Genomic DNA, 24803 nt, shown 5'->3' on the forward strand with positions numbered 1-24803 from the left:
TTTACCTGTACTCTGACCTGACATCATTTTGGGTGTCATTTATTTTAAGGTTCATTCACTGTTGATTTCCATTAAAAAAAATATATATAAAATGTTTTTAAAATATTATTTATTGGGCAAACACACTCAAATAGAAAAAGGTTCAAATTGGTTATTTGCCTCGTGATTTTGTTAAGAAATATTTAAAAAAAATATATAAACTTAATATTATAAACTTAACTCAAAGCTATACTATTTTATTCTTAAATTAATAGTAATTAAAGTAAACTGAAGACATAAGTTTTAAAAATATTTATAATTAATAGTATAATAATAAAACCATTTAAAACCTTTGCTTTTATTCAGAAACCTTTTATTTGTAATCATCAATTTTTTACATACTTTATTGTACATAAGTGTTTTACATTATTTGGCTTAATTATAATTTGTGACAATATTCCTTGGAAGCCTTTTATAAAACTCAGAAAAAAAATATACCTTTGGTATTTATAAAAACGCTAAGGTTCAAAAAGTTCAAAGGTAAACAATTATACATTTTTTAGAGGAATCAAAAACCATCAACAACTTTTGTTAAAACTAAAGAAAATTAAAGGACCATCAAGTCGTTGAATAAAACATTAATTTTAAAAACCAAAAACATAAACAGAAAACCCTAAAAGAATTCATAAAATTTCATAGTTTTTAAACAAAAATAAAGTAAAGAAAGTATTAAGAGAAAAACCAATATTTAAAAGAAATTCAAAGTCTTTCAAAAAACTACATCCTCATTTGTGATAAAGGTATAACTTGCAAAAATCTTACATCCAATTGAAAAGAAATTCATGAAGCTCTCCGACAAAAAACACTGATTATAAAATATAGAATTTTTGTAATTTTTACGATTGCCCCTTTGACCCCCACAAGGTCACGCCTTAAAGCCAATCAAGCGCCGCTTTTCAGCTTTCAGTTGGCCGTCGCAATACAACAAAAAATAGCCACCGTTTAAGCCGGGTCGAGAGTCAAGCGACAAAAAATTAAAAATAAATAATTGCCAAAGACAGAAGCTAGCAAGTTTGCTTTGAAATATAGATAGAAATAAACAATCAAATAAAGAAATGTAGGTTCAGGTCGAGACGAATATTTAATGCCCTTTTTAAAGGACAAACAAAAATTAAAGGTTATAGTACGTCAAATGTGATTATTTTTAGTTATATGGGAGGAATCTGGGAATATGGGAGATGGGAGGAAAAGGATGGTTTTTATAAAGTTTCAGCTGTATAGGTTTCAATTTTAAAGAGTTATTAGCCAAGAAGTTAGCGGACAGACGGACAAGTAAGCGGACAAAGGAACAAAAACCAAACCTCTTCAAAAAATATCAATAAAATCAATAACCCTTCAAGGGTAGGGTATCAGACAGAAGGAAAAAAAGGGAAAAGGCAGCTGCTAATCACATTTTTTCCAGTTGTCAATAGAACTCGTACTTATAAATCTTGCAAATACGAGAACGGGGAAGGGGCTAGTCGAATGAGTGCCACTTAAGTGCCATTATAAAACAGCGATTTGCAATGCAAAAGTCATGATTACAGTTATCTCTCCGTAGGAAACCGGTTTGGATTGTTTTTTTTTTAGTGCAAATATGGGTAGACCTACTGCTCTAGAAGGCAGCGATACTCGGCCAGGAGTTGCTCCTCCTGAACCAACGGCAAGTCCAAGTAGTCCTGATCGTTCTGATTGATGTCCGAGTTGAAGCGTTGGTAGGCCTTCATGGCATCTATTTCTACCTGAGCTTGTCGCAGAACCGAGTTGATAATTGGCGATGAAAGTGGTGAACTGGAACTTGAACTGGAGGTTGAGGGTCCATCCTCGTTGTGGGATAGTTTACTGATCTTGTCCATGGTCTCCTGGAGTTCCTCTTCGGTTTGGAAGGCGCGCAGCAAGAACTCAATGGCTCTTTCCACATTATTGTCGGTGCTTTCGAGGGCTGCCCGTACGGCGGGCTCGTCGAAACCCAATCTGAGGAGATGCTTCAACTGATCGTCATCCGCAGAGACACTGGTTCTGGGCAACGAAGACACCAGTTCGTCAAACTGGGTCTGAAGGAGTTCCACCTGGAAGGGAAGGAGTTTATTAATATTATTTTTTCCTCTTAATCCTCTACTCACCGCTTGGGGCACATCGTTTTTGCTTCTTTGTAGGGCCAGTTTGGCCAATCGGCGATCGAAACCCATTTCGGTGAGGGTGCAGATGCTCCTGGGATTCACCCAGTCACAGTCCTTGCCGTTCGACCTATTGTACTTTCTCTGCATGGATCTCTCCGCCTTGGACTGTTTCCGGGCGTCCTTCAGCTGCTGCCGACGCTCCTGGATGAACTGAACAGCCCGGCCGACATCCCGAGAACCGGAACAGGACCGAAGAGCTAGACGGGACTCGCTCAGGTCGAAGCCCATCTCCATCAGCGTGGTTAGGTCCTGCTCGTTGACTTTCAGCTGGCTCAACAAGGCGGAAGCCTGCTCGAAGCGTTCAAAGGCCTCGTCGCGACGATTCTGGTGGAAGAGAACCACTCCCTGGAGCAGGTGCAGCCGCATGATGAGAGCCCTTTCGGGACAGGCTTTGCCTTTGAGGGCATACAGTCGCTTGAAGCCCTCGCCATAGCTCCGTTTGAAGCTCCGCTCACAGATCCCCAAACGACGATCGGCGTCCGGCAATTGGGTCACGTTCTTCAGGCACAAATAGCACCACACAATGTCCAGGTTGAGGAGCGCATAGTTGTCCACGGACTCAAGGAACTGGGAGTTGCAAGTGCCAAACAGCTCATCCGCCTCCAGGAGCAGCAGCAGGGACTCCTCGTAGTCCTCGCGCTGCATGGCAGCTCGCGCCTTTTCACAGAAGCCCAGACCCATGAGCAGGGCGCGATTCTCGGCGGGTGGCAGGAAGACAGGACTGCCGTTCTGGTCCTCCATCTGGGGGGGAAATCATATTAAAGGAATTATAGGCTACCAAGTACCAGATAGTCAAATCTAACCAATAACCCACCTCCATCATTTGATTCTGCGACGAAACCACCGCCTCCACATCCTTCTTGATGCGATTGATCCTCTCGTAGAGTGCTCCGTTCCGGTTATCTGCCTGGCCGACGATCACAATCAACTGCTGGTTGTTCTTCAGCTGCTGGGCGGACAGGGTGACGTTGGAGGCCACCATCTTGCCTCCGGCAATGCACTTCACATGATTCGCATCCGGCAGCTGCAACTTGGCGGCAATGGCCGCCTGAAGATCCGAGCCCAGCGAGTTCAGGTCACACTTGATGTCCAGCATAGTGGTGGTCCCGCCACGATTATCGATGCGACGCACCTTGAAGGTGGCCATGCCGGTGGCGGAGAACTCCTGGCGGGCGGCCAGCTTCCGGAGGGCATTGTCCTGCAACTCGGTGAGGACGCACTTGCAGTGATCGGAGTCGATGCCGAAATAGTCAGAGTACTTGGCAGCTAGGTTCTGTTTTTGGGATTAAATTAGGAAATTAATTAGTCTTCAAAGGAAAAAGGACATTTTCATGCTATAAAATTATACAAAATATATTTTTTTAGTGAAAAATCAAATGGTTTTCTGTCACACTACAAAAATTTAAAAAGAAAACAAATCCCATAAAACGCAAGTCACTATAATGACATTAAGCCCATTTTTCACTCATTTCCTTACAAGATTTAATCCCCTCGAGTTAGTATAAGGATTAAACCCCACTATTAATTGAAAACCCACCTCCATGGCCGCCTCGATGCAGCCCAAATCCTCGGAATAGTAGGGTTCCTCCCACAACTTGATGCCCTCCGAGCGCAGGCGAGCCCTCACTTGGATGAAAATATTGTCGATTTGCGACATGACGGCAGCTCCTCCGACAGACGACTGTTGCTGATCCAAAATAACTGCAAAGAACCAAGGAAGTACTTCTGTAAGTTCCACGTCACAAAGGAAAAGTCAAATATTTACATGCAGTTTGTGGGGAAAATGCGTTGTTATTGTTCTTCTTCTTCTACTGCGCCTCAACACATGTGTTTTTCGTTGAAAACAAAAACAAAGGCGCTGCGTGTCTTCTCTGCCTCTGCCTCTTTCAGCATCCGGTGGGCTAAGATCTCTGGCCAGTATATAGAATATGTCGGTGGAATATATTTATACTCATTTATGCAATCCGATGACTTTAAATATTCTAATTTTCTGACGAAATTCTACTGTTGCTGTTGTTGTTTACAAACAAAAACGATTTTATGGCAGTGAGTACTTGTCCGTGACACGCAAGCATGGCTGACAGATAGCTGACTGCTGCAAGTGCACTAGAGGTGGGACCTGTGGCGGATAAATGCGGATAAAAAATTATATATTTGATTTAAAATAGTTTTAATTTAAAAAAATGGCCTATATCTTACATTTTTTTTATTTATATTTAAAAAGTAATATGTAGGCTTATATTTAAAGTTTATTATTTAAATAATAAACATTTTATAAGTGTGTTAAAAGCTAATTGGAAAATGGTTTTAAAAAGAATTTATTAGAGTTGTTTTTTAACTTACAAAATTGAAATTTGTTTGAAAAGTTAGTAAGTAAAACTATTTAAAATTTTATGAGATTTCTAACAGATTCAATATTATTTTAATATATTTTTTAAACTATTATATTTTGAAGCTAAAAATGAGAATAACACTTGTAAGAAATAGGTTCTATTTTTTCATTATGAAAGCCAATTTTGAAGTCAAAATAAATCCTTATTTTTTTGTTTTTAAAATTATATAGTCTTCTAAGTCTTAAAAACTATATCTTCAATTTATTATTGTTTATTTTGTATTATTTTCAAACACTTATTTTTAAACTGACACCTGACGCTCCATAAGGTAGTGTGGTTTCTGGACCTACCCCTAGATCCTCGCCACTAACCCTCGTGGGTTACCTCGTAGTTGTTGTTGGGTTTAGAACCCGATCCACCCCCTTTGGAAGGTCTAACCTGCCTGGAGCCCAACCCCGTTCCAGGGTCACCTTCGACTCACCTGTCAAGCTCTGGGAACTGGAATTACAATTTACCTTTGTTGCTTTTTTTTTGTTTGGTGGTGGTGAGTGTGCCGGGCACCTGGACATCCATTCCATTCATTCATTCGCTTCCAAAGGACACACGCGGCAGGATCTCTGCCTCGCCCTTGTGATCCTTCAACAAAAACCATAAAAATAAAAAAAAATATTAAAAAATATAGAAAACTACAACAAAAAAAAAAAAGTGTAAATAGAAAAAAAATGAAAACACGTCAGTTGACGGCCACGACGAGCACAGCATCCTTTCGGGCCAAGCAGAAGGATGCCGGCAAGATGCCAGGCGGTGGCGGCGGCGGCGGCGGAGGAGGGATACTCTGCGAGAGGGAGAGGAAGCACGAGGCGGCCATGCGGGAGCGGGAGGAGCAACTGAAGCGGGAGAAGGCGGCCACAGCGGCGGCAGCAGCGGCGGCTCAGCGGGTGCGGCAGCATCGCAAGATCGCTGGAATGCTGGAGAAGGACCAGCCACCGAAGAGCAGGATCACGCATCCCAGAGAGAAGTACGATCCGGGGGGATTTCGAGCGCAAGGCAAGGGTGGAGTTGGAGTTCATGGCGGATTCCAAGCTGGAAGAGTTCCAGGAGGAGCAGGGCATGGAGGAAGCTTTCAAGCGGCAGGAGTGCAGGGAGGATTTCACGCAGCGAGTCATGCCAAAATAGTTCAAGCAGAGTGTGCCCAAGGAAGAGGTCAGGGATCAGCATTTAAAGGAGGAGGACTTTACGGCGGAGCAGTTCACGAAGCAGGACATCAAAGGGGAGGACTTCAAGGAGGAGGAGTTCACGGCGGAGGAGCTATGGGAAGAGGAGGCCAAGGACCTCCACCAAGGGGATTTCAAGGCGGAGGAGCGCAAGGACCAGGGAGTAAGGGAGTAACCACTCCTCAAGAGCCCCCAGAACTGGAAGAATCCAAGGGTGAGAAAGCAGAGGACCCCCCTATAGCGCCAGAGGAGCATGAGGAAGATCCTGTCCCGCCCGAAGGACCACCTCCAACCTACCAACCCGAGCATGATCCCCCAAATCCCAATCCCGACGACGCCGACGACTGCGAGTTCCGAGCGGAACGCCTCAGGGCCCAACTCGAGGATCTGGCCCAGCTCTCCGAGCAGGACTTCGAGCAGGGATTCCGCAAGTGGCTCGATCAGGAGGGCATTGCCCGCGAGATGCACTCCCACCTCCGCGTGGAGCTCATCAACTGCTTCAACAACACCGCCCTTGGGCAGCTCCTCAACAAGGCCGCCGGCCTCCAGGTGGCCCAATCCCACGCCCTGCTCCTCTCGCCCCTGGCCCTGTCCCTGCACACGCTGGTGGCCGAGTTCCTGCACTCCCAGAACTGTCACTTCACCCTCTCCGTGTTCTGCAGCGAGATGCCCCACCGCCACACTCTGCCGGACTTCGAGAGTCGTCCGGAGTTCACGTTCAAGCCCGCGGAGCTCCAGCAAGTGATGATGGCGGTGATGGGCGGCCAGGACACGCCGCTGGACCTGGAGCTGAACCGGCTGGTGGAGGAGCACTACAGCGAGGATCTGTCGGGACAAACACAGAGCCTACTCATGGCTCTGATGAGGTCTCTGGTGGAGATGCGAAAGGAGGCGACCAAGGAGAGCCCAGTTCCAGTTCCAGTGCCAGAGGAGCCAGTGCCTGGCGTTATCCTCGCCACATCCTCCTGTCAGACGGAACCCTCAACCATCCTAGAGGTCCATCCCGAGGTGGACACCAGTCGCCTCTTCCAGGCGGACGAACACGAGCTCTTTGTGGGCGCCGACGGGAGGAGTGTCTTTGTGGGACCTCGGGTCTCCCAAGCCCTGCACGCCGTGGAGCTCCAGTTGGGTCTGCTGATGCGCCACCTCCGCCACCTGGCCAAGTCCTGCGCCCCGCCCGTCGAGGTGATCTCGCACAACGCCTTCGAGCACCTCCTGCAGCGTGAGCTCCGGGAACGGGAGCGACTGACGCGCGCCGGCGAGTCCTTTAATCCTGCCGAGCTGGTCATCAAGCTGCCGCCACCACCACCCGACGAGAAGGCAACCAAAAGCCACGAGAATGTGGTGCTCTCCGATCTGGGGCCCATCAGTCTGCCCGTCGAGGATGTTTCGCTTCCGCGACTGCCTGTCCTTCATCCGGAGCAGCTGTCCAGCATGGCCGTCGTCCGGCAGTCGCTGGATCAGCTCCAGAAGAAGGCCAGCCAGCCGCAGATCCGGATGTACGTGTCCGTGGAACGAATGGAGGCGCTGGTGGGCGAGATCTGTGGCTGTGTCCAGTTGATGGGCAATATCCTGAACCTCTCCATGGAGCAGGAGCATGCGGTGGGCAGGCACAAGGGCTTTAAGATTGGCTACCACGAGGGATTCGCCCACGGGCACTTCATGGGCGTCCAGGAGGGGCAGAAGCAGGAGCAGCACGAGAATGCCCAGAAGATGCAGATGGAAAGGGAGAAGGACAAAGCGCAGGAGAAAGAAAAGGTCAAAGAGAAGCAGAAGGAGAAGAAGGACCCGGTCCGGGAGATGAGGGACTTCTCCCAGCAAAAGGACACGCCGGGCAGGAGTGTGGCCACCCAAACCTCCAAGAGGAAGGCTCAGTCCAAGAGCGCCAACATCCAAACGGATGGGAAGGCCTACCAGGACGCCTGCAACCAAGCCAGCTGCAAGGAGGTGTACATCGATCCTCACCAGAAATCCTACGAGCAGTGGATCGACGAAATGCTGAACAGCGCCAGTGGCCAGATATTCCTTGAGAGGGTGGAGTTGTCCTTGAACAAGGCCCTGGAGCTACAAAAGGATAGGCTGGACGAGCTCTACCAGGTGAAGTTGCGCCACCAGGCGGAGATGTTGAGGCTCAGCAGGCGCCAGAGTTCCTGGAGGGTAGGTGGTCCTTTCAGAAGAGTCTCATAACTTATTATTATCCTCCAATTATCCTTTAGACTCTTTGCAAGCGCGTGGAACGCGACTCGCACTCCTCGGCCGAAGCCAGGGATCTTGTCCAGAAGATCTTCCGCCTGCTGGAGCACTACGAGTCCCACCATCAGATCCTCTCCGAGAAGATCCATCAGACGGAGCTGGCCGCCGAGCAGGCCACTCGCATCCTGCCCATGTGGAGCGACCACAACCACGAGAGCTTCGGCAACTGGAACTCCGTGATGTCCTCCAGCTTAGTGTCCTCCAGTGGTGTCTCCACTCCTTGCCGTCCCACCGATCGTCCTTCCAACCGGAGTTTCGCTCCGAAAACTCCCATGGAAGCTGCAGTGACGCCGCACGTCCGTCATCCCTACGGCGATCCTGGATATCCTGCTGTGGGCTATCCCTACCAAGTGGTGGAGGTGACTGCATCGCGTCCTGGCGGCTGTATGCCTGTAGAGTCTCGTTATCCTGCCAATCCTGCTCTTATGCAAGGTCCTGCGGTGAATGGAGCTCAAGGACTAGGTCTGCCGGCCTTGGAGGGCGTGCCAGCTATAGGAGGTCCTTCAGGTAACACAGGAAGTCCTGAAGGCCACCACCTACCCATAGTAGAAGGTCCTGGAAGTCCTGAAAATGCACAAGGACCTCGTACCGAACAAGTTCCTGGTAAGTTTTTCCATTTTTTCTCAAGGTAGGTCTTCCTTATCCTGTCCTTCATCCTCCAGCAGATCCTGTGGCCTCTCCTCCTACAAATGGCAACCAAAGGACCCAAGAAACTGCCAGATCCTTGCACCATGCTGTTCCTGGCAGACCTGCCATGCAGAATGCGGCCACCAATACCACGCCACCGCCCCCCACCACCTCCACTCGATCCTCTCAAGCCCCCAGCTTCGAGGAGGCTCTCCAAAGCGCCAAGTAAGTTATCCTCATCCTCCGTAAGACCCTCCTCCTCATTCTTATCCTAATCTCCGCCAGAAATCGTATGCTGCAGTTGGAACAGGAGAGCGATCTCCTCGAGAAGAGCTTCCTCAGCTATTTGGAGAAGACCAAGTCCAAGTCCCAAACGCCGCCAAAGTCCAGTCCCCAGAAACCCCGTCGGGAAACCGAGGAGAAGGACTCGCGTCGCAGGATCCGCTCCAGTTGCCAGAGGGAGCGGGAGCAGATAAATCGATCCTTGGACCATTACCGGGACTGGCAGCGGAAGGTGCGGCGGGAGGATGCCATCAGTGTGGCGCAGCTGGAGGAGCTGCAGAGGGATCGCATCCTGCCCAGGATGGTGGAGTCGAAGCGCTCCTCGCCGCTGTGGCTGTCGGAACCGGAGGACTGCCAGCAGGACAAGTATCCTTTTACGAATGCCATTGCCGAGGCGCGGGAGAAGCTGCTGGGCGAGATCGGACACGACAAGCGGGTGGATCCAGTGCTTCCCGCGCAGGATCAGGTGGAGACGGACAAGCAGGAGGATTGGCTGGCCCCGCCAGCTCCAATCGAGATCCCAGTATTGCCAAGATTGCCTCCAGTACTGCCCTTCAAGCCGTCGGAGCAGCTGGATCCTCTCCTCCAGCTCAATGAACTGGACCACTCCAGGAGCAGCCGCAGCAGCGGGGAACTGAGCCTGCTCTTCCGTCGCGCCAAGGAGGCTCTCGGCCTGACCTCCGAACCCAATCCCCTCCTGGACTCGAGCACCGACAGTTCCAGTTTTGAGTTGGCTGATGGAACGGCTCCTTCGGTTTCGGCTGCTCCGTTTCTGCGGAGCTCCCCCAAACAGAAATTGCAACGTTCCATGGCCAAGATGCAGTTGCTCTTCGGTGGCTCGGGAATCGACAAGGATTCGATTTCTGTGCCACTAACGAGTAAAGTGCGTCCTGTGAGTGCTCCCACACCGAGTTCGGTATTGAGGGAGAGTCTCCTTCTGGTTCCTCCTGCTCCTCCGCGTCCTCAAACTGCTCCTATTACTGCTCCGGCCATGGCTTCTCTTCCTGGTGTGACTTCACTTCCTAGTGTGTCTCCTCTGCCTGGCGTGGCATCTCTTCCTGGGTTGGCTTCTCTTCCTAGTGCAGTCTCCCTACCTGGTGGGGCCTCCCTTCCCAGTGTGGCTTCTCTAGCTGGCATTCCTCCTCTCCCGGCAGGTCCTCCTCTGTCCGCCATTCCAACTCTGCCAGGGAAGGTGCCTCCACCCATTCCACTTCCTCCTGCCCTCCACCTGGACATCTCCACCTCCAGCTCCACGCCGAGCAGTTTCGCCAGCAAATCGCCAGCCCTTGTGTTCCAGGACCTAGTGGCGGATGCCGTAATCGGTCCGGATACCACGCCGGAGGTGTCCTTCAGCCAGGAGTTCTGGAAGCGCGTCAATCTGTAAAAAAAAAAATTCTTAAAAAAAATAAACCTCAAATGTTTAAAATTTAAATAAAATTGTTCAAATAAAGCTTATTTTCAAAGAAAAAATTATTAATTTTACATTTTCTTATGAAGATATGGTAACATTGGCTAGCTAAGGTCACATTGGCATGCCGATCATGTGTATTTGTAGGCAAACAGTGTGCCCAGGCACTAATAAAAAGCTTACTTTTGGTGTTTTTGCCAAAACTGGTGCGCAGATACATATATATTTCATTAATTTACACAGATCTCTTTAAGTTTTAACTAATTTTGTATAATAGCTCCCCCCTTTTGGCCAAAATAGTGCGCTATACATTCACAAATTTCTAATAAACATCAATATTCTTGGTATTTGAACGGACTTGGATTTAGACTGCCGTTCCATTGATGAGATCGTAGGGATCCCTGCCCTGGGATAGGCCAAAGAGGCTGGCATGCGATCGCCGCCTCTCCCGCTCGATCTCGTCCAGATCGAAGGCATCGCTCACATAGCTGGACCTCCTTTGCGGATCGTCGAAGGCGTAGGCCCTTTGGAACTTGGCTGGGTGAGAGGTGGCAGCACTGGAGGTTCCTGCTGCTGCAGATCCCAGCACAGATCCTCCTGCTCCTCCGGGATAAATGGGCTGGGGATGTTGCTGATAACCGTTGGAGTAGTTTGATGGCGACGATGGAATCGCCACCGGCCACTGAACTTGGGATTTGGGTGGGACTTGTCCAGGTCCTCCTCCGCCTCCTCCGGAGCCAGCTCCCCCAGCTCCTGGCAATGTCAAGGTGGAAAGATAACGATTCTGTTGCTGCAGCTGCTGCTGGTGTTGCAACATCAGCTGGGAGAACCTCTGCTGGCTGCTACTGAGCGTGTTGTAGCCTCCACTCTGCAGGGAATCCGAGGACTGGCGGAGGAAGCAGCGTGGCAGGGTGCTGGGCGGCGGGGGGAAGGGCATCCTCTGCATCTGAGGCCAAGCTCCGCCTCCAGATCCTCCAGCAATTCCAGCTCCTGCTCCCTGATCCGTGTGAAGAGAGAGATTCGAGTTGAGGCGCCTAAGAGGTTGCCCCAAAGAATCCAATCCCATGGAGGAGCGTCGCGGGACAACCAACTGGGCGTGGTCTATAAGTATAAATATTAATTTATTATTTATTTAATTTAATAATTTATATTATTAATAATTATATTTTAGAGCTCACCTCCCACCACATAAAGTTGATCTTCTTCGAGTCGAAATTGCCGGAAGCCGTGATCATCGCCATCCTCATCATCATCGTCCAGGACTTCCGGGTCCCGCGAATGTCCTGCATCCTCTCGCCTCTCCAGCTCCCCTGCCCTGTCCTCGTCCTCGCCCTCCTCCCCAGCCCCCTCACTGCCACTGATGTAGTAGATATTCTTCGGTTTGTTTCGCATCCCTGCTCTGCGACAGAATTCCTGGAACAGCTCGTCCTTGGTCTTCCGCAGGCCGCGTTTCAGGCCACTCAGCCTGGACTGATCCTCCAGCTGGGAGCCGGAAGTGTTGGTGGCCATATTCCTTTGCTGTTTCCGCTTCAATTGTCCCGTTTGTGGAGCTGCAGTCGCCCCTGATCCGGCCGGACCTGTGTATATCTCGGTGGTGGTCGACACGGACCTGGTGAGGGGGAACTCCTGCGGCAGATCGGCAAACAGGGAAGGAGCCGGTGCTGTAGTGCTGGCTGGTAGAGCAGGTGGGGGTGGCGGAGGAGCAGACTCGGTGCAGAGTTCATTCAAGGATTTGGCGAAGCTCCGAGAGTGGAGATTGCATTTCGAAACGGCAGGTTTCTCAAAATAGAAACTGAATAGTATTTTTTAATTTGTTTAATCCTTAAAAGGATAATAGAAGGACCACCCCACTCACCGCCTGTCCAAATCATTGTGAAGATAGAGATTCAAGTTGGAACCCGCATTGGGATGCTTCCGGCAGGCTCCTGGCAATGTCTGCGTCTGTCCTGGATGCCCATAATTGCCCGGATGATGTCCTGGCGGCCGTGTCCTGACATCGTGAACCTGATGCTGGCGCGGATTGCCACCACTCCGAAGAATCCTCGAACCTGGCTGCGACTGGGACTGCTGAGAATGGTGAGTACTGGCATTCCTGGAGGAGTTCTGCGGATTATCGCTCCTTGACCGTGTCCTTTGCAGCCCATCCTGGCTGCCCAGAGTGCCCGGCTGCTTGTAACGCTTGTAGGATTGGCTTAAAGGATGCTGGACGCCGCCTTCCTTGAACTTGGCCTGGATGTTGGCAACACTGAAGCAGGGCAATCGCTAAAAAAAATACAAAAAATAAGGAGCATAAATAAATAAACTGTCGAAGGAAAATGCAAACCAAATAGGGAAAGGGATGGGAAATGCATTTAAATCCCCCAAGGACTCATCATGCACTCGGGCGGAAGAATTATGGGCTGGGTGACGATGCAGCGCCAAAAAGGATAGCGCCAGAATAAAGGCAGGAAATCATCCAGACCAAGGCGAAAAGCGCCACAGAAAAATTGCTATGGAAATGTGTACTTTTCCGCAAGGAAATGTCAAAAGTGTTAACGTAACAAGTTTAAGTTAATATTTAAAATGTGTAACAGGATGTTGGGGCAGGAAGTGGGGTATATGAAAAGTGAATACTAAAAGGGAAGAGTAAGTAAAAATTCTAGGGAGTATCTGGTTAAAAAGGACACGAGCCTGAGCAAGTAGAACAAATGGAAAATAAATAGAAGAAGGTATAATACTATTTTATACATAGCTTTTAAAATATATAAATTTAATTTCAGACTCTTAGTCTTAAAAATAAAACTCCCTCAGAACTTACACTATAATAACTCACTTCCTGCAGATTAATAAATAGAAATATATTCAAAACACCCACAAATTCCGTGACAATAAATCCACAAACGAAGAGAAAGAAACTTTGTCCGTAAGTAACTTTGAACAGAGCCGGTTGTAGAGTCGATCGAGGCCTCAACTTTGATCCAATTTCCGCTTTCAATATGGATATATAAGCAATCAGGCCAATGAGCATTACCAATCCTGTAACAACACAGCAATTATTACATATTTTATATCGTAGGAATTATATTTTAATAATAAAAAGCAATTAAAACTCACCACTAACAATGAACAGTATCCCAGCACTGAAGTAATATAAATTATTCTGATGCGAGCAGGTGGGAATCAAGAATACTATGAAGCTGATCACCAGAAACACACCAGCGGCCAGGAAAATGGGACACGATTTAGTGACGGTATCTATTTGAAAGAAAACAACGATATTTAAAAAATATAATCAAAGGGAACTTGGGCCATATGGGGGTCTCCTGCTTTTTAAAGGGATCCCATGGGAAAAATTGATAAAAAATTTAAAAAATATTTTGTGTTCAGATTTTGATGCAGATCGATGGAGAATCGATATAAAAATCGATTAAGACACTCCGCTTAAGAATCGGACAAGAAATGGCAGAGATATATGCATCGGCGTGGGCCATAATGGGGTTTCCTGCATTTCAAGGGGATCCCATGGGAAAAATTGATAAAAAATTTTAAAAATATTTTGTATTCAGATTTTGATGCAGATCGATGGAGAATCGATATAGAAATCGATTAAGACACTCCGCTTAAGAATCGGATGAGAATTGGCTGAGATATAGACATCCCCGTGGGCCATAGGGGGGTTTTCCGCTTTTTAAGGGGATCCCATGGGAAAAATTGACAAAAAATTTAAAAAATATTTTGTAGTTAGATTTTGATGCAAATCGATGGAGAATCGATATAGAAATCGATTAAGACACTCCGCTTAAGAATCGGACAAGAAATGGCAGAGATATATGCATCGGCGTGGGCCATAATGGGGTTTCCTGCATTTCAAGGGGATCCCATGGGAAAAATTGATAAAAAATTTTAAAAATATTTTGTGTTCAGATTTTGATGCAGATCGATGGAGAATCAATATAGAAATCGATTAAGACACTCCGCTTAAGAATCGGACAAGAAATGGCAGAGATATAGACATCGCCGTGGGCCATAGGGGGGTTTTCCGCTTTTTAAGGGGATCCCATGGGAAAAATTGATAAAAAATTTAAAAAATATTTTGTTTTCAGATTTTGATGCAGATCGATGGAGAATCGATATAGAAATCGATTAAGACACTCCGCTTAAGAATCGGACAAGAAATGGCAGAGATATAGACATCGCCGTGGGCCATAATGGGGTTTCCTGCATTTCAAGGGGATCCCATGGGAAAAATTGATAAAAAATTTTAAAAATATTTTGTGTTCAGATTTTGATGCAGATCGATGGAGAATCGATATAGAAATCGATTAAGACACTCCGCTTAAGAATCGGACAAGAAATAGCAGAGATATAGACATCGCCGTGGGCCATAGGGGGGGGTTTCCGCTTTTTAAGGGGATCCCATGGGAAAAATTGATAAAAAATTTAAAAAATATTTTGTTTTCAGATTTTGATGCAGATCGATGGAGAATCGATATAGAAATCGATTAAGACACTCCGCTTAAGAATCGGACAAGAAATGGCAGAGATATAGACATCGCCGTGGGCCATAGGGGGGTTTTCCGCTTTTTAAGGGGATCCCATGGGAAAAATTGATAAAAAATTTAAAAAATATTTTGTTTTCAGATTTTGATGCAGATCGATGGAGAATCGATATAGAAATCGATTAAGACACTCCGCTTAAGAATCGGACAAGAAATGGCAGAGATATAGACATCGCCGTGGGCCATAATGGGGTTTCCTGCATTTCAAGGGGATCCCATGGGAAAAATTGATAAAAAATTTTAAAAATATTTTGTGTTCAGATTTTGATGCAGATCGATGGAGAATCGATATAGAAATCGATTAAGACACTCCGCTTAAGAATCGGACAAGAAATAGCAGAGATATAGACATCGCCGTGGGCCATAGGGGGGGGTTTCCGCTTTTTAAGGGGATCCCATGGGAAAAATTGATAAAAAATTTAAAAAATATTTTGTTTTCAGATTTTGATGCAGATCGATGGAGAATCGATATAGAAATCGATTAAGACACTCCGCTTAAGAATCGGACAAGAAATGGCAGAGATATAGACATCGCCGTGGGCCATAATGGGGTTTCCTGCATTTCAAGGGGATCCCATGGGAAAAATTGATAAACAATTTTAAAAATATTTTGTGTTCAGATTTTGATGCAGATCGATGGAGAATCGATATAGAAATCGATTAAGACACTCCGCTTAAGAATCGGACAAGAAATGGCAGAGATACATATATGCATCGGCGTGGGCCATAATGGGGTTTCCTGCATTTCAAGGGGATCCCATGGGAAAAATTGATAAAAAATTTGAAAAATATTTTGTGTTCAGATTTTGATGCAGATCGATGGAGAATCGATATAGAAATCGATTAAGACACCGTAAGAAACCGTTTAAGAATCCGACATGAAATGGCAGAGATATAGACATCGCCGTGGGCCTTACATATTTTTCTTCCATAAATGCTTGTAAAGGATGTCCTCTTGAGGAGGATTGAATGAGTCTCCTTGGAAATGTATGCCTATAGTCCCTCAATCATTTTTATTCAATAAACTCCTAGCCATTGTTTCAAGCTTTAATCCTTAAACTGGCGGCAGAGATAATTGAAAAATGCCTTGAACCACAATTCATTTTGTCTAAAATCATGCTTCGTATGTGACGAGAAAAACTGTCACATTTATCCTGCGGCCATTTGGCTTTGTTGTCCTTTTATCTTGACTTTGTCGAGTGTCAAAATAACCGAAAGCCAAAAGAAAATAAAAAATGTACTTCCATAATCACACCAGCAAGCCGTTTGGGCTATTTGATTTAATAGTTTCATTTTGAAAATTGTGACCCGCGGTCAAATGGGAAATTAGTTTTGAGGAATTGTTTTGTGACTTCTGGCAACAAAACAGAATTAATGGGGAATCCGATACAATGTATGTAGGTATTTGAGAGGCTCATTGAATTGTTGTGTAAATTAATGGAATGCCATTGAAGACTCCGATTCGAATTTGAACAATGGCATTGGTGATCCCGACATTTCAATAGCCAAAGACCATAATTGCCCACATTTGTACATATATGCACGTAGGAGTTTCATAGTCTCACTGAATTGTTTTGTAAATTAATGGAATGGCATTGAAGGCCACTATTCGATTTCATAAATTCACATTGGTGACCCCGACGATGGGAAAGACCAAAGACTAAAGACCACCAATCATATGAAAACTTTGCCTTTAATTAAAATTCAGGCAACTAAATTTCGTGTGGATGTTCGTGTGTGGCAACTAAAACAACGATAAATCAATTTCCATTTGGACCAGAGTCAGCTAGGTGACTGTGTGTGTGTGTGTGTGTCGGTGTTGGCCCGGATTTAAAGGCATTCGCCTGGTTAAACACCTGATTAAGCCAGCCAGCTAAGCCCATTAAGATGCAGTTGCTGGGCGAGGAGGTTGCTGGGACTTAAAGCATCACCTCAGAGATGGATTCATTCAGGTGGAAGTCCAGTACAAACACTCACAAAAATGGGAGAAAAAAGGATGTGCCTTTGCTTTTCAGTTTTGTAATAAAATCTATTAAAATTATTCTGTAGCTAACTTTCCATAATTAATAATATTTTTTAATCAAACACTTACAGGGTATTGCCGGCGTCGAATCATGTGGATCTGGTTGGTAGCCTTCCTTGGGAAAATAGTCTATTTTAACGCAATTATACGAGTCCACATCCAGGCCTTTAAATAAAAAGAAATTCAAATATTATATGTGAGAAAAATATATTAAGAATTAAGAGTATTAAGAATGAGTCTGGAACTATTACCTACAAGATAGAACCTCCAGAAACCAGCCCCATAACACACTCCTCTGAAACCCTTTTTGGGAACCAAAGCACTCCTTGCCAACACCTTTGACACAGTTCCCCTGTCACCCAAATGTAGCCACCGAACACCGTAACAATACCAGAAAAGACACAGAGTTCCAGTGTTCCCGAGTTCCACAGTTGCACAGTTCCAGAGATGCCGCTGGCCAAGAAGGGACATCTTAAAAAACACAAGTGGCCGGCCGCCGATGCCGTCGTCGAGGACTTGAAGAAGGTCGTCACCGTTCTTATCGAGACTGATATCAAGAAGCCCAAGAAGATCAAGTCCAAGGGCAAGCTGAAGGGCAAAACCAAGTCCAAGGTCAAGGGCAAATCAAAAGGCAAGTCCAAGGACATTGCCGCTCCGGCTCCGGAGGGTAATGAGATGACTGGAGGCCCCTTCAGTCCGTCGCGAGCGGAGCGGGGCAGCGGGGACGGGCCGCACCAGGCGCGATCCCAACCCAGTCTGGTGGCTTTGCACTTCCTGGACATCTCGCTCCGCCATTCGGACGTCCAGTTGCTGCAGTCCTCGAGCGAAGGCGTCAACGAGCGGCTGGTGGCCTTCTACTACACGTACTTGCAGCAGCGTCGCTACCGCACCGAGACGGATCTGATGTTCCTGCCACCGGCTCTGACGGCCCGGTTGGGGCACATGGATATGCGGGAACTGAGGCACACTGTCAGGGATCGACGCCTCCACGAGAAGCCCTTTATTCTGCTACCATTGTCCACCCATCCAAGGTATACTTAACTTATCCTTTGAATCATTGACTGACCTCCCTGATTTATAGACCCCATGGACATTGGTCCTTGTTATTGGTTTCCCGGCCGGATGGAAAATTCTTTCATTATGATTCCCAGGACAATTGCCATAGCAAGCTGGCGGGCGCTGTGGCGGAAACTTTGCGAGCACCCCTCGGAGCCTGGGACTTTGTGGTCGTTACCGGGCGCTGTTTACAGCAACAGCCCCAACAGCACGGTGACCCCCAATCGGGTATCCATCTCTTCTGTATGTCCGATCATGTGGCCGATTATGTGACCCGGTGTGGCTATGCCACCAGTTCCCTACTGATCGCCTGGGAACAGATCACCGCCATGCGGACCAGTCTGCTGCAGTTGATCCAATCTCTAGGAGGCATCCTGCCCCCCAAGAAGGGTCACTAAATATGCCCATTAACGAGGCGGTCTTTTACAATTTATTTTCATTCTATTACTTGTTTTAATTTTTAATGCATAGAGAAGCAAATAAAAATAAAGGTATTACCTAAAAGGGTTAGTTTGGTTAAATTTCAGTGACGAAGGCGCTTAGTTTTTTTGAATTTTTAAATCGTAAGACAATAAAATATAAGTATTTAAATTATTTTCAGACAGAATGGTCTCTTGAGAGGGCAAAATTCCAGTGACGAGTGCAAAAACAACTCTATAACATATTCCATAAATATTTGTGACGAACTACCCTTTTATTTAAAAAATAAAACCTCTTCATGATTAAAGCATAATTGAAACAGCAAATACCCCTGGGAGCTATAATTGAGTAGCTGACTGACATGTCACCAGATTGAATGATTGATTGATTGATCAACTGACTGATTGAGTGACGGACGGCACTTTAATTTGGTCAAAGTCTAGGCCTCTCTGGTGGCAATTATTAAATCCAGGCCATGCGAAATGGAATGCAACGCAACGGGTTTTTGGTTCATTGTTCCTGCCACATCCTGGGGCACCACACACTCACCCACCACCTTGCTCCTGCACCGCATTTGTCTTCATTTTCAGTAGCAACTACACTGCACTCACCTGGCAGGGTGGTGCACAATATCCATAGACTGGACTTGGTGTATTTGGTGATGTAGGCGCCGTCGTCCAGGGCATTGAAGTTGGCCGTCCCATTGTAGTTGGAATTGGGTAGCTTCTCCTCGGTGAAGAGCCACTGGGGTCCGGCCAGGGCGGCGATGACAATGGCCACCGATATGCTGCAAAAAGCAGAAAGTAACAATCAAAAAGCATGCTTATTAAGGCACTGTAACAAAAATTTTACCTAAAAATGGATTTCAATAAATAGATTTTAGTAGGAGTCTTAAGAGCTATAGAACTGTAGAGTTATATTAGTTTCAAAGGACCTACAGATATTTTTTTATTAGCTATTAGTAACTACTACCATAGTATAGGTATTAGGCCTCAAAAATCTATACGAAGTACTACCCATTACCCTTTCTCTCAGTGCATTGAAGAGTTGCACTTCCCAAGCCAAAATCTATGACAAAAATGTGTCGGGAAACGAGCTACCCAATAAGGGAAATAATCAAGGGAAATGCCATTCCCTTCCCCAGCTACTCCCTCATACCGAAAAATAGAAGCATGCATTGGGGCCTCTTTGGCTGATGATTAAAAAATACTTGAACCTATTTTGTGGTTATTGGGTTTTCGAAATGCAAAAAACAAAAAAAAAAAAAAAAAAAAGGCTGGAATAAAAAGGGAGTTAATGTATGTGCGGAACTGTGAGGCACCTCTACTTTTCCCTCCACTTCCACTCCACTTTCTCCGCACTCAGTGTGATATGCAAATAAATGTCGCCACCGCCATTCGCCAAACGCAGAAAATAAAATTGTTGGCGCTGAAAAATATGCCAAAAAAAAAAAAATTCGAAAAAAAAATGCGAAAAGGGAAATGCGAAAAAAAAAAGGTCAAAGGTTGGTTAGGTTTCTGGTGCAGAATATTTTTGGCACTTCAATTTATATTCGCAGGTATTCGTAAATACATTCATGAGTGCACTTTAAGTTGGCCAAATCCATCAAATGCCAAACATTTACTTTTTTAATTGAGTTTCCTAACTCGCAGCGACAAAAACGCCAATCATAATAAATCACCAGTGCCATGGCACTCAAATTTTGGTTTTTTGTGCTTTCTCGCAGTGTATAGATGGGTATTTTGGCCATGGAATGGAAGTGTAAACAAAGCATTATGCTGACTTTTATTTGTTTGGCAATTGAGGTTCAGAAATCGGAGAAATCAAAATGTGTTTTTAACGTTCCAAATTGTGAAATATTGGCTATTGATATAAGGAATATAGATTTTCTAATAAAACGTTTAAATTTTAATAAATAGACAGTTTAAAAATTGTATTTTAAATTCAAATAAAATTTCAATCAAATTCTTAACCTTTTAAGAACACCTTTTTCTTCTTTATTTTCAACAAAAACTATTAAAAATTCCATTAATAAAATCATAAAAAACAGCTAAAATAGTTTCTAAAAAAAAGTAAGCTTTATTCTTTTCATATTCTGGCAACACTGGCCCAAAACAAAAAGATTCTGGCAACACTGTAAGCTTTGTAATAAAAACACTACAATTCTACACATGCTCCCATACACTTTCCATCTCTCACACAACAACTTTGAAGACATAACTTTAAATTAAAATTCAAACATTTCGTATTTAGTTAGAGAATTAGTAGGCCGTATTGGAGATTCGTATCCAAATCTAAAAAGTGTCAAAGTTTGGGATATTCGGGCATTTCCTTCATACCTCACTTTAGTTCCGAACCTGCCAACCTGCAGTTCGGCTTTCGGTTTTCTTATATGTAGATCATATTTTTTTGAGAGTTGTATATATATATTGATATTTTAGTTATTCAGTTCAGTTCTTCAGTTCAGTATAAATTTCGGGATTAGTAAGAGAAACAAACAACAAGCCCAGTAAGTGTAACAAATATCAAAACAATGCGTAGTCTATTTTCAAATCGGTACAACAACTCGCGACAAGAATTCTATGAACGCTACGAAGGTACATTTTCTTCTCAAATCTGTTTCGGATTTTTTTTTCATTAATTCTGTGTTTGTGTTCCTTTATTTTTTTTTTTGTATTTTTTATTTATTTATTTATTTTTCTGTTTTCAAGCTGCCCGGATATTGCATCCCAATCTGCCATTGTGTGAGAGACCTCTACAACCAGCCCAGCAACAAATCGTAGACTGCTCAACCCGGAGACGATACAAATCCTACAGAGAACTCGCCAACCAGACCCGCGAACAGTTGGAGAGCGAAGCCTGGCTGGCCAGTGACCGCCTGCCGATAGTGGTGCGCCGCTCCATCGAGACCAGGACGAACAAGGTGTTGATGCCACGCTACGATCCGTCCTCAGCCACCCACGAGTTCAGTCACAACGGAAGGCCTCGCCGCCGTGGTCGTCGTCCCGCCGCCTCCACAATCGCCAAAATCGCCTCAGACTTTGCCAAACAGGTCGGTGGTATGCCGCCCAGTCGCTCGCCATCGCCTCATCATGAGGGCGATCCTCTCCAACTCGACACCGATGAGGCCAATAAGGAAAAATTGAACTTCATGCCGTTGGATGATTCACCCACATCGTCCTCATCATCGCCATCCTCGGTAGAGTCTCCATCGCCATTGTCGGTGTCCACGTCATCGTCGCCATCTTCCGCATCCTCTTCGTCATCAGCGGATGCCGCGCCGAACAGCCAGGAGCAGGTACTGGAGCCAAAGGTCAAGGCCAAAAGAGGTCGCCGTCCCAAGGAAGGCTTTCCCGTGTACGGTACTGGGGACATCGATGACGAGAACAAGGAGAATGTTCCACCAAAAATGGGTAACGATCAGGATGGGGACAACCCACGATCCAGATCTTCGATTGGACGCATCTTCATGTGCCCGGTTCCGGCTTGTAAACAACATTTTGCTCTACGGTAAGTACACAGTTCCTTTGTGAAGCTTAACCTTAAATTAGTTCTATTTATTTGCTTTATATTTTGATCCTTTTAACTAGATCGCATTGTGATTTTATCGAAGCTTTGGTAAACAATATTTTGTAAACATGCATTTTTTGTTTTGTAAACAGTGTCCAGTGTGGCTGTAGTTGTTCAGAAAGCTTATCAGAAATTATCGATATATTTTTGCTGTCACTTGTTGCTTGTTTTGACACTTTCATTAGAGAACTAGTTATTTTTGATAAAAGTGTCAAAATATTGTTGTGTAAACATTGTCCAGTGTTGCTCTATCAAAATATTTTGTAAACAGTGTGGCTATGGTTCTTTTTTATCACAAAAGCTTATCGAATTTGGTTTGTTTTGATTGTTTGATATTTTTATAAGAAAACTTGTATTGTAGTTTAAATATTATCTCAATTCCTTATTTTTCTTTTGTATTTAAAAGCCATCTTTTAGATAATAGTCTCTATGACTCTCAAATCGAATTTAAACTCTAAAATATCCCTAAATCTTATTCAAAATTATTTGATAAACTTTTAGAAACTAGAAATGTGGACAATTACTAATATAATCTCCCCTAAAATAGCCGTTCTTTGTACAAACATCAACGAGAGGCTGGCCACCACAACTGGTCACACAAGTGCGAGAAGTGTGGCCAGATCTTTCGCACGGCAGGCTTCAAGAGGATGCATGCCGAGGGAGCCTGTGAGCGCAATTTGCTGAAACAGAAACTGAAAACCAAATGAAATTAAGCAACTTGTATAGCGGGGGAACAATGACTGAATAAATCGTAATACACTTCCCCATACCTTACCATATCTCATTTCCTCTATACAATGGCTACACTTGAAGAATTTATTGTGATTTATTGTGACTATTCCAGGAGGTAAGTCGGCGGCGACCTCCAATATTCTTAAGGATTTCTTTTCTTGCACTGCACTTTCGTGCGAAATAGTTTGCGAACAAATTAAGCCCACTTTGCAGTGATTTGTGTCGCTAACACAATTATTTGTCAAGCAACAAGGATGAAGGCGGCGGCGGCGGCGGCGGCGGTAGCGCAAGGATGTCTTGTCTCGTTGCCGTTGCTCCTGCCGCCTGACAAGGACGACCCGGACGAGTGAGAAGCTGCCTCTGCCAGGCAGGTCCTGTCGTTCATGGGGCACGTGAAACGTGGAAATCGCTCCACTGACATTCCTTTAGTTTTTCTTTAAACAGAAATGAGACGAGGCAAAGGAAATTGCCAAGAAAATATATATATATAATATATATAAACATATATATCCTCGTATATGTGGGCGCCTTTTGCAAGGATTCAAGCTTCTGGAATTCAAGCTGTTTATCATCAGTTTTAAAGGATTTCACAATTCAGTTTTTTTGTTCCACTCTATTTTTTACGAAAGGAATTTCTTAAAAATATGTTTTTTTTTCGCGACATGTGACCCTTAAAGTGAAAAAGAGCTGAAAACTTGCCAGCTCAACTCTGCGGCATAATGTGCTCCAAACACTTGAAAGTTGGCCAATAAAAAGTACACGAAACGGAAATTGGTAACTGGGGTACGATTTTCTCATATTTTGCAATGAAATACTTTATAATAAAAAGGGAAAAATATTTTTAAAGGTTATTCTATAGGTAAAGTAAACATTTTAAAAATAAAAATAAAAATATCCTTATGTATTGTTAAAAATATAGTCTTATATAATATAATTCTATTAAAAAAATATATAATTCTAGTCTAATGGTCTCTACTTGACAACCTGATCAAAAATATATATACTTTATAGGCTTAGACATAACTGGCTTGGATATAAACGTTTGACTTTTAAACTGTTAAATAAACTACCAAATAACTACCAAATATAACCCTGATTTGTTGACTTACCTGGCTGCCACGGGTGTGAGTAGCCACAGGTAGCCTCCACTGGTATTGGCTATAGTGTTGATACCGCCCTGATGATCGGGCACGCCCACAATGCCGCCTGCCAAGTGATGTTGCTGTTGTCGCAGAATATGTTGCTGCTGCTGATGTTGCAATTGCATCTGCTGCTGTTGCTGCTGCTGCTGATGATGTTGCTGTTGCAGTTCATTTTGTGTTTTGTAATTTGCAATGCCAGTTACTTGTCGCTGTTGCTGCTGCTGATGTTGTTGCTGCTGCTGCTGCTGTCTCCTGTTTCCATAGTTAGTGTTGCTGGTAATGTTGCTGCTGTTGTTGCCAATGTTGTTGAGTTGCAGATCACTGAAGCTGCCAGCCATGGAACCAAATCCTGTGGCAGGAATACTCCCAGAAATGGTGTTGATCACTCCAGTTTGTTGCTGTTGCTGGGAAACGAATCGCTGGCCCCTCGGCAATGTTGCATATGGCGATTGTTGCTGCTGATGTTGCTTCTGCTGCTGTTGCTGCTGCTGCTGATGTTGCGATATATTGCTTCTCTCAATAGAAGCACTGGTTGTTAGCTGATGCATGGCCAGAGGTTTTTGTTGCGATTCCTGACTCTTTGAATTTGAATTCGAATTATTTTGATTGCTGATGACTTTCAGGTTTTTGGCATTATTGTAGGGATTTTCGCTATTAATGCTGTGCGTGGAGGCCACACGAAAGACATTCGGCACCGAAGGATAGTCCCTCATTTTAGGAAACAAAATTTACACTCAAAGTTTTCACAAAAAAAAAAAAAAATAGAAATAGTTTTCTTTGACTTTTTCAAACAGCCCGCCAAAAAAACAAGAATACCAAGTGTTTGAGAAGAATATTTTTGTTTTATTTTTATTGACACGTCCGTTAGGCTGAAGAACTTTCACTCGACTAAAAGGTTTTTTGGTCCTGGCCAAAGGACTCGCCTCGACCAAACGAACCAAAACGAGGCAACTTCGGCTCTTCGGCCACGGATGTTGCCGCTGTTGCTGTTGTTGCTGTTGCAGCTT

General features: G+C 45.0%; 5 protein-coding genes across 6 annotated transcripts; 3 read left to right on the forward strand and 2 right to left on the reverse strand.

Moving 5' to 3' along the window:
* Nucleotides 1–330: 330 nt before the first annotated feature.
* LOC6504386 (NEDD8 ultimate buster 1) lies at nucleotides 331–4289 on the reverse strand. The gene is made up of 5 exons (XM_001967032.4): nucleotides 3964–4289; nucleotides 3736–3899; nucleotides 3013–3471; nucleotides 2142–2939; nucleotides 331–2087 (listed from the first exon to the last, which is right to left on the reverse strand). The coding sequence occupies exons 2-5, from the start codon at nucleotides 3853–3855 to the stop codon at nucleotides 1626–1628; spliced, it is 1839 nt and encodes a 612-aa protein (XP_001967068.1). The 5' UTR covers nucleotides 3856–3899; nucleotides 3964–4289; the 3' UTR covers nucleotides 331–1625.
* A 706-nt stretch (nucleotides 4290–4995) lies between these two features.
* Nucleotides 4996–10356, forward strand: LOC6504523. 2 transcript variants are annotated; one of them, XM_014904001.3, is made up of 4 exons: nucleotides 4996–7902; nucleotides 7962–8601; nucleotides 8661–8850; nucleotides 8911–10356. In XM_014904001.3, the coding sequence occupies exons 1-4, from the start codon at nucleotides 5254–5256 to the stop codon at nucleotides 10289–10291; spliced, it is 4860 nt and encodes a 1619-aa protein (XP_014759487.1). In that variant the 5' UTR covers nucleotides 4996–5253; the 3' UTR covers nucleotides 10292–10356. The 2 variants fall into 2 exon arrangements, with proteins under 2 accessions (XP_014759487.1, XP_001967069.1); XM_001967033.4 differs by having other exon boundaries at nucleotides 8664–8850; nucleotides 8911–10322.
* A 161-nt stretch (nucleotides 10357–10517) lies between these two features.
* On the reverse strand, nucleotides 10518–24680 carry LOC6504385. Its single transcript, XM_032452359.1, has 8 exons — nucleotides 23764–24680; nucleotides 18964–19139; nucleotides 16946–17041; nucleotides 13409–13549; nucleotides 13113–13330; nucleotides 12171–12577; nucleotides 11494–12107; nucleotides 10518–11416 (listed from the first exon to the last, which is right to left on the reverse strand). The coding sequence occupies exons 1-8, from the start codon at nucleotides 24507–24509 to the stop codon at nucleotides 10680–10682; spliced, it is 3135 nt and encodes a 1044-aa protein (XP_032308250.1). The 5' UTR covers nucleotides 24510–24680; the 3' UTR covers nucleotides 10518–10679.
* LOC6504524 (sentrin-specific protease 8) lies at nucleotides 17181–18430 on the forward strand. Its single transcript, XM_001967035.4, has 2 exons — nucleotides 17181–17907; nucleotides 17958–18430. The coding sequence occupies exons 1-2, from the start codon at nucleotides 17324–17326 to the stop codon at nucleotides 18328–18330; spliced, it is 957 nt and encodes a 318-aa protein (XP_001967071.1). The 5' UTR covers nucleotides 17181–17323; the 3' UTR covers nucleotides 18331–18430.
* On the forward strand, nucleotides 20534–22691 carry LOC6504525 (PR domain zinc finger protein 2). Its single transcript, XM_001967036.4, has 3 exons — nucleotides 20534–20949; nucleotides 21064–21862; nucleotides 22470–22691. The coding sequence occupies exons 1-3, from the start codon at nucleotides 20886–20888 to the stop codon at nucleotides 22627–22629; spliced, it is 1023 nt and encodes a 340-aa protein (XP_001967072.3). The 5' UTR covers nucleotides 20534–20885; the 3' UTR covers nucleotides 22630–22691.
* Nucleotides 24681–24803: the final 123 nt, after the last annotated feature.

The sequence above is a fragment of the Drosophila ananassae genome, chromosome XR (genome assembly GCF_017639315.1).
Source record: "Drosophila ananassae strain 14024-0371.13 chromosome XR, ASM1763931v2, whole genome shotgun sequence".
Lineage (NCBI taxonomy): Eukaryota > Metazoa > Arthropoda > Insecta > Diptera > Drosophilidae > Drosophila > Drosophila ananassae.

What these genes read in the sequence shown, in the direction of transcription:
- LOC6504386 (XM_001967032.4), bottom strand. Translation starts at nt 3,855, where the DNA reads ATGTCGCAAATCGACAATATTTTCATCCAAGTGAGGGCTCGCCTGCGC. An exon ending in GCATCGAGGCGGCCATGGAG is followed by an intron (nt 3,472 to 3,735) that starts GTGGGTTTTCAA and finishes TCCCAAAAACAG; the next exon opens with AACCTAGCTGCCAAGTACTC. An exon ending in AAAACGATGTGCCCCAAGCG is followed by an intron (nt 2,088 to 2,141) that starts GTGAGTAGAGGA and finishes CTTCCCTTCCAG; the next exon opens with GTGGAACTCCTTCAGACCCA.
- LOC6504523 (XM_014904001.3), top strand. Translation starts at nt 5,254, where the DNA reads ATGAAAACACGTCAGTTGACGGCCACGACGAGCACAGCATCCTTTCGG. An exon ending in TCGTACCGAACAAGTTCCTG is followed by an intron (nt 8,602 to 8,660) that starts GTAAGTTTTTCC and finishes TTCATCCTCCAG; the next exon opens with CAGATCCTGTGGCCTCTCCT. An exon ending in GAGGCTCTCCAAAGCGCCAA is followed by an intron (nt 8,851 to 8,910) that starts GTAAGTTATCCT and finishes AATCTCCGCCAG; the next exon opens with AAATCGTATGCTGCAGTTGG.
- LOC6504524 (XM_001967035.4), top strand. Translation starts at nt 17,324, where the DNA reads ATGCCGCTGGCCAAGAAGGGACATCTTAAAAAACACAAGTGGCCGGCC. An exon ending in CCATTGTCCACCCATCCAAG is followed by an intron (nt 17,908 to 17,957) that starts GTATACTTAACT and finishes CCTGATTTATAG; the next exon opens with ACCCCATGGACATTGGTCCT.
- LOC6504525 (XM_001967036.4), top strand. Translation starts at nt 20,886, where the DNA reads ATGCGTAGTCTATTTTCAAATCGGTACAACAACTCGCGACAAGAATTC. An exon ending in ATTCTATGAACGCTACGAAG is followed by an intron (nt 20,950 to 21,063) that starts GTACATTTTCTT and finishes TCTGTTTTCAAG; the next exon opens with CTGCCCGGATATTGCATCCC. An exon ending in AAACAACATTTTGCTCTACG is followed by an intron (nt 21,863 to 22,469) that starts GTAAGTACACAG and finishes CCCCTAAAATAG; the next exon opens with CCGTTCTTTGTACAAACATC.
- LOC6504385 (XM_032452359.1), bottom strand. Translation starts at nt 24,509, where the DNA reads ATGAGGGACTATCCTTCGGTGCCGAATGTCTTTCGTGTGGCCTCCACG. An exon ending in CTCACACCCGTGGCAGCCAG is followed by an intron (nt 19,140 to 23,763) that starts GTAAGTCAACAA and finishes TGCTTTTTGCAG; the next exon opens with CATATCGGTGGCCATTGTCA. An exon ending in TTCGACGCCGGCAATACCCT is followed by an intron (nt 13,550 to 16,945) that starts GTAAGTGTTTGA and finishes TCTTTCAAATAG; the next exon opens with ATACCGTCACTAAATCGTGT.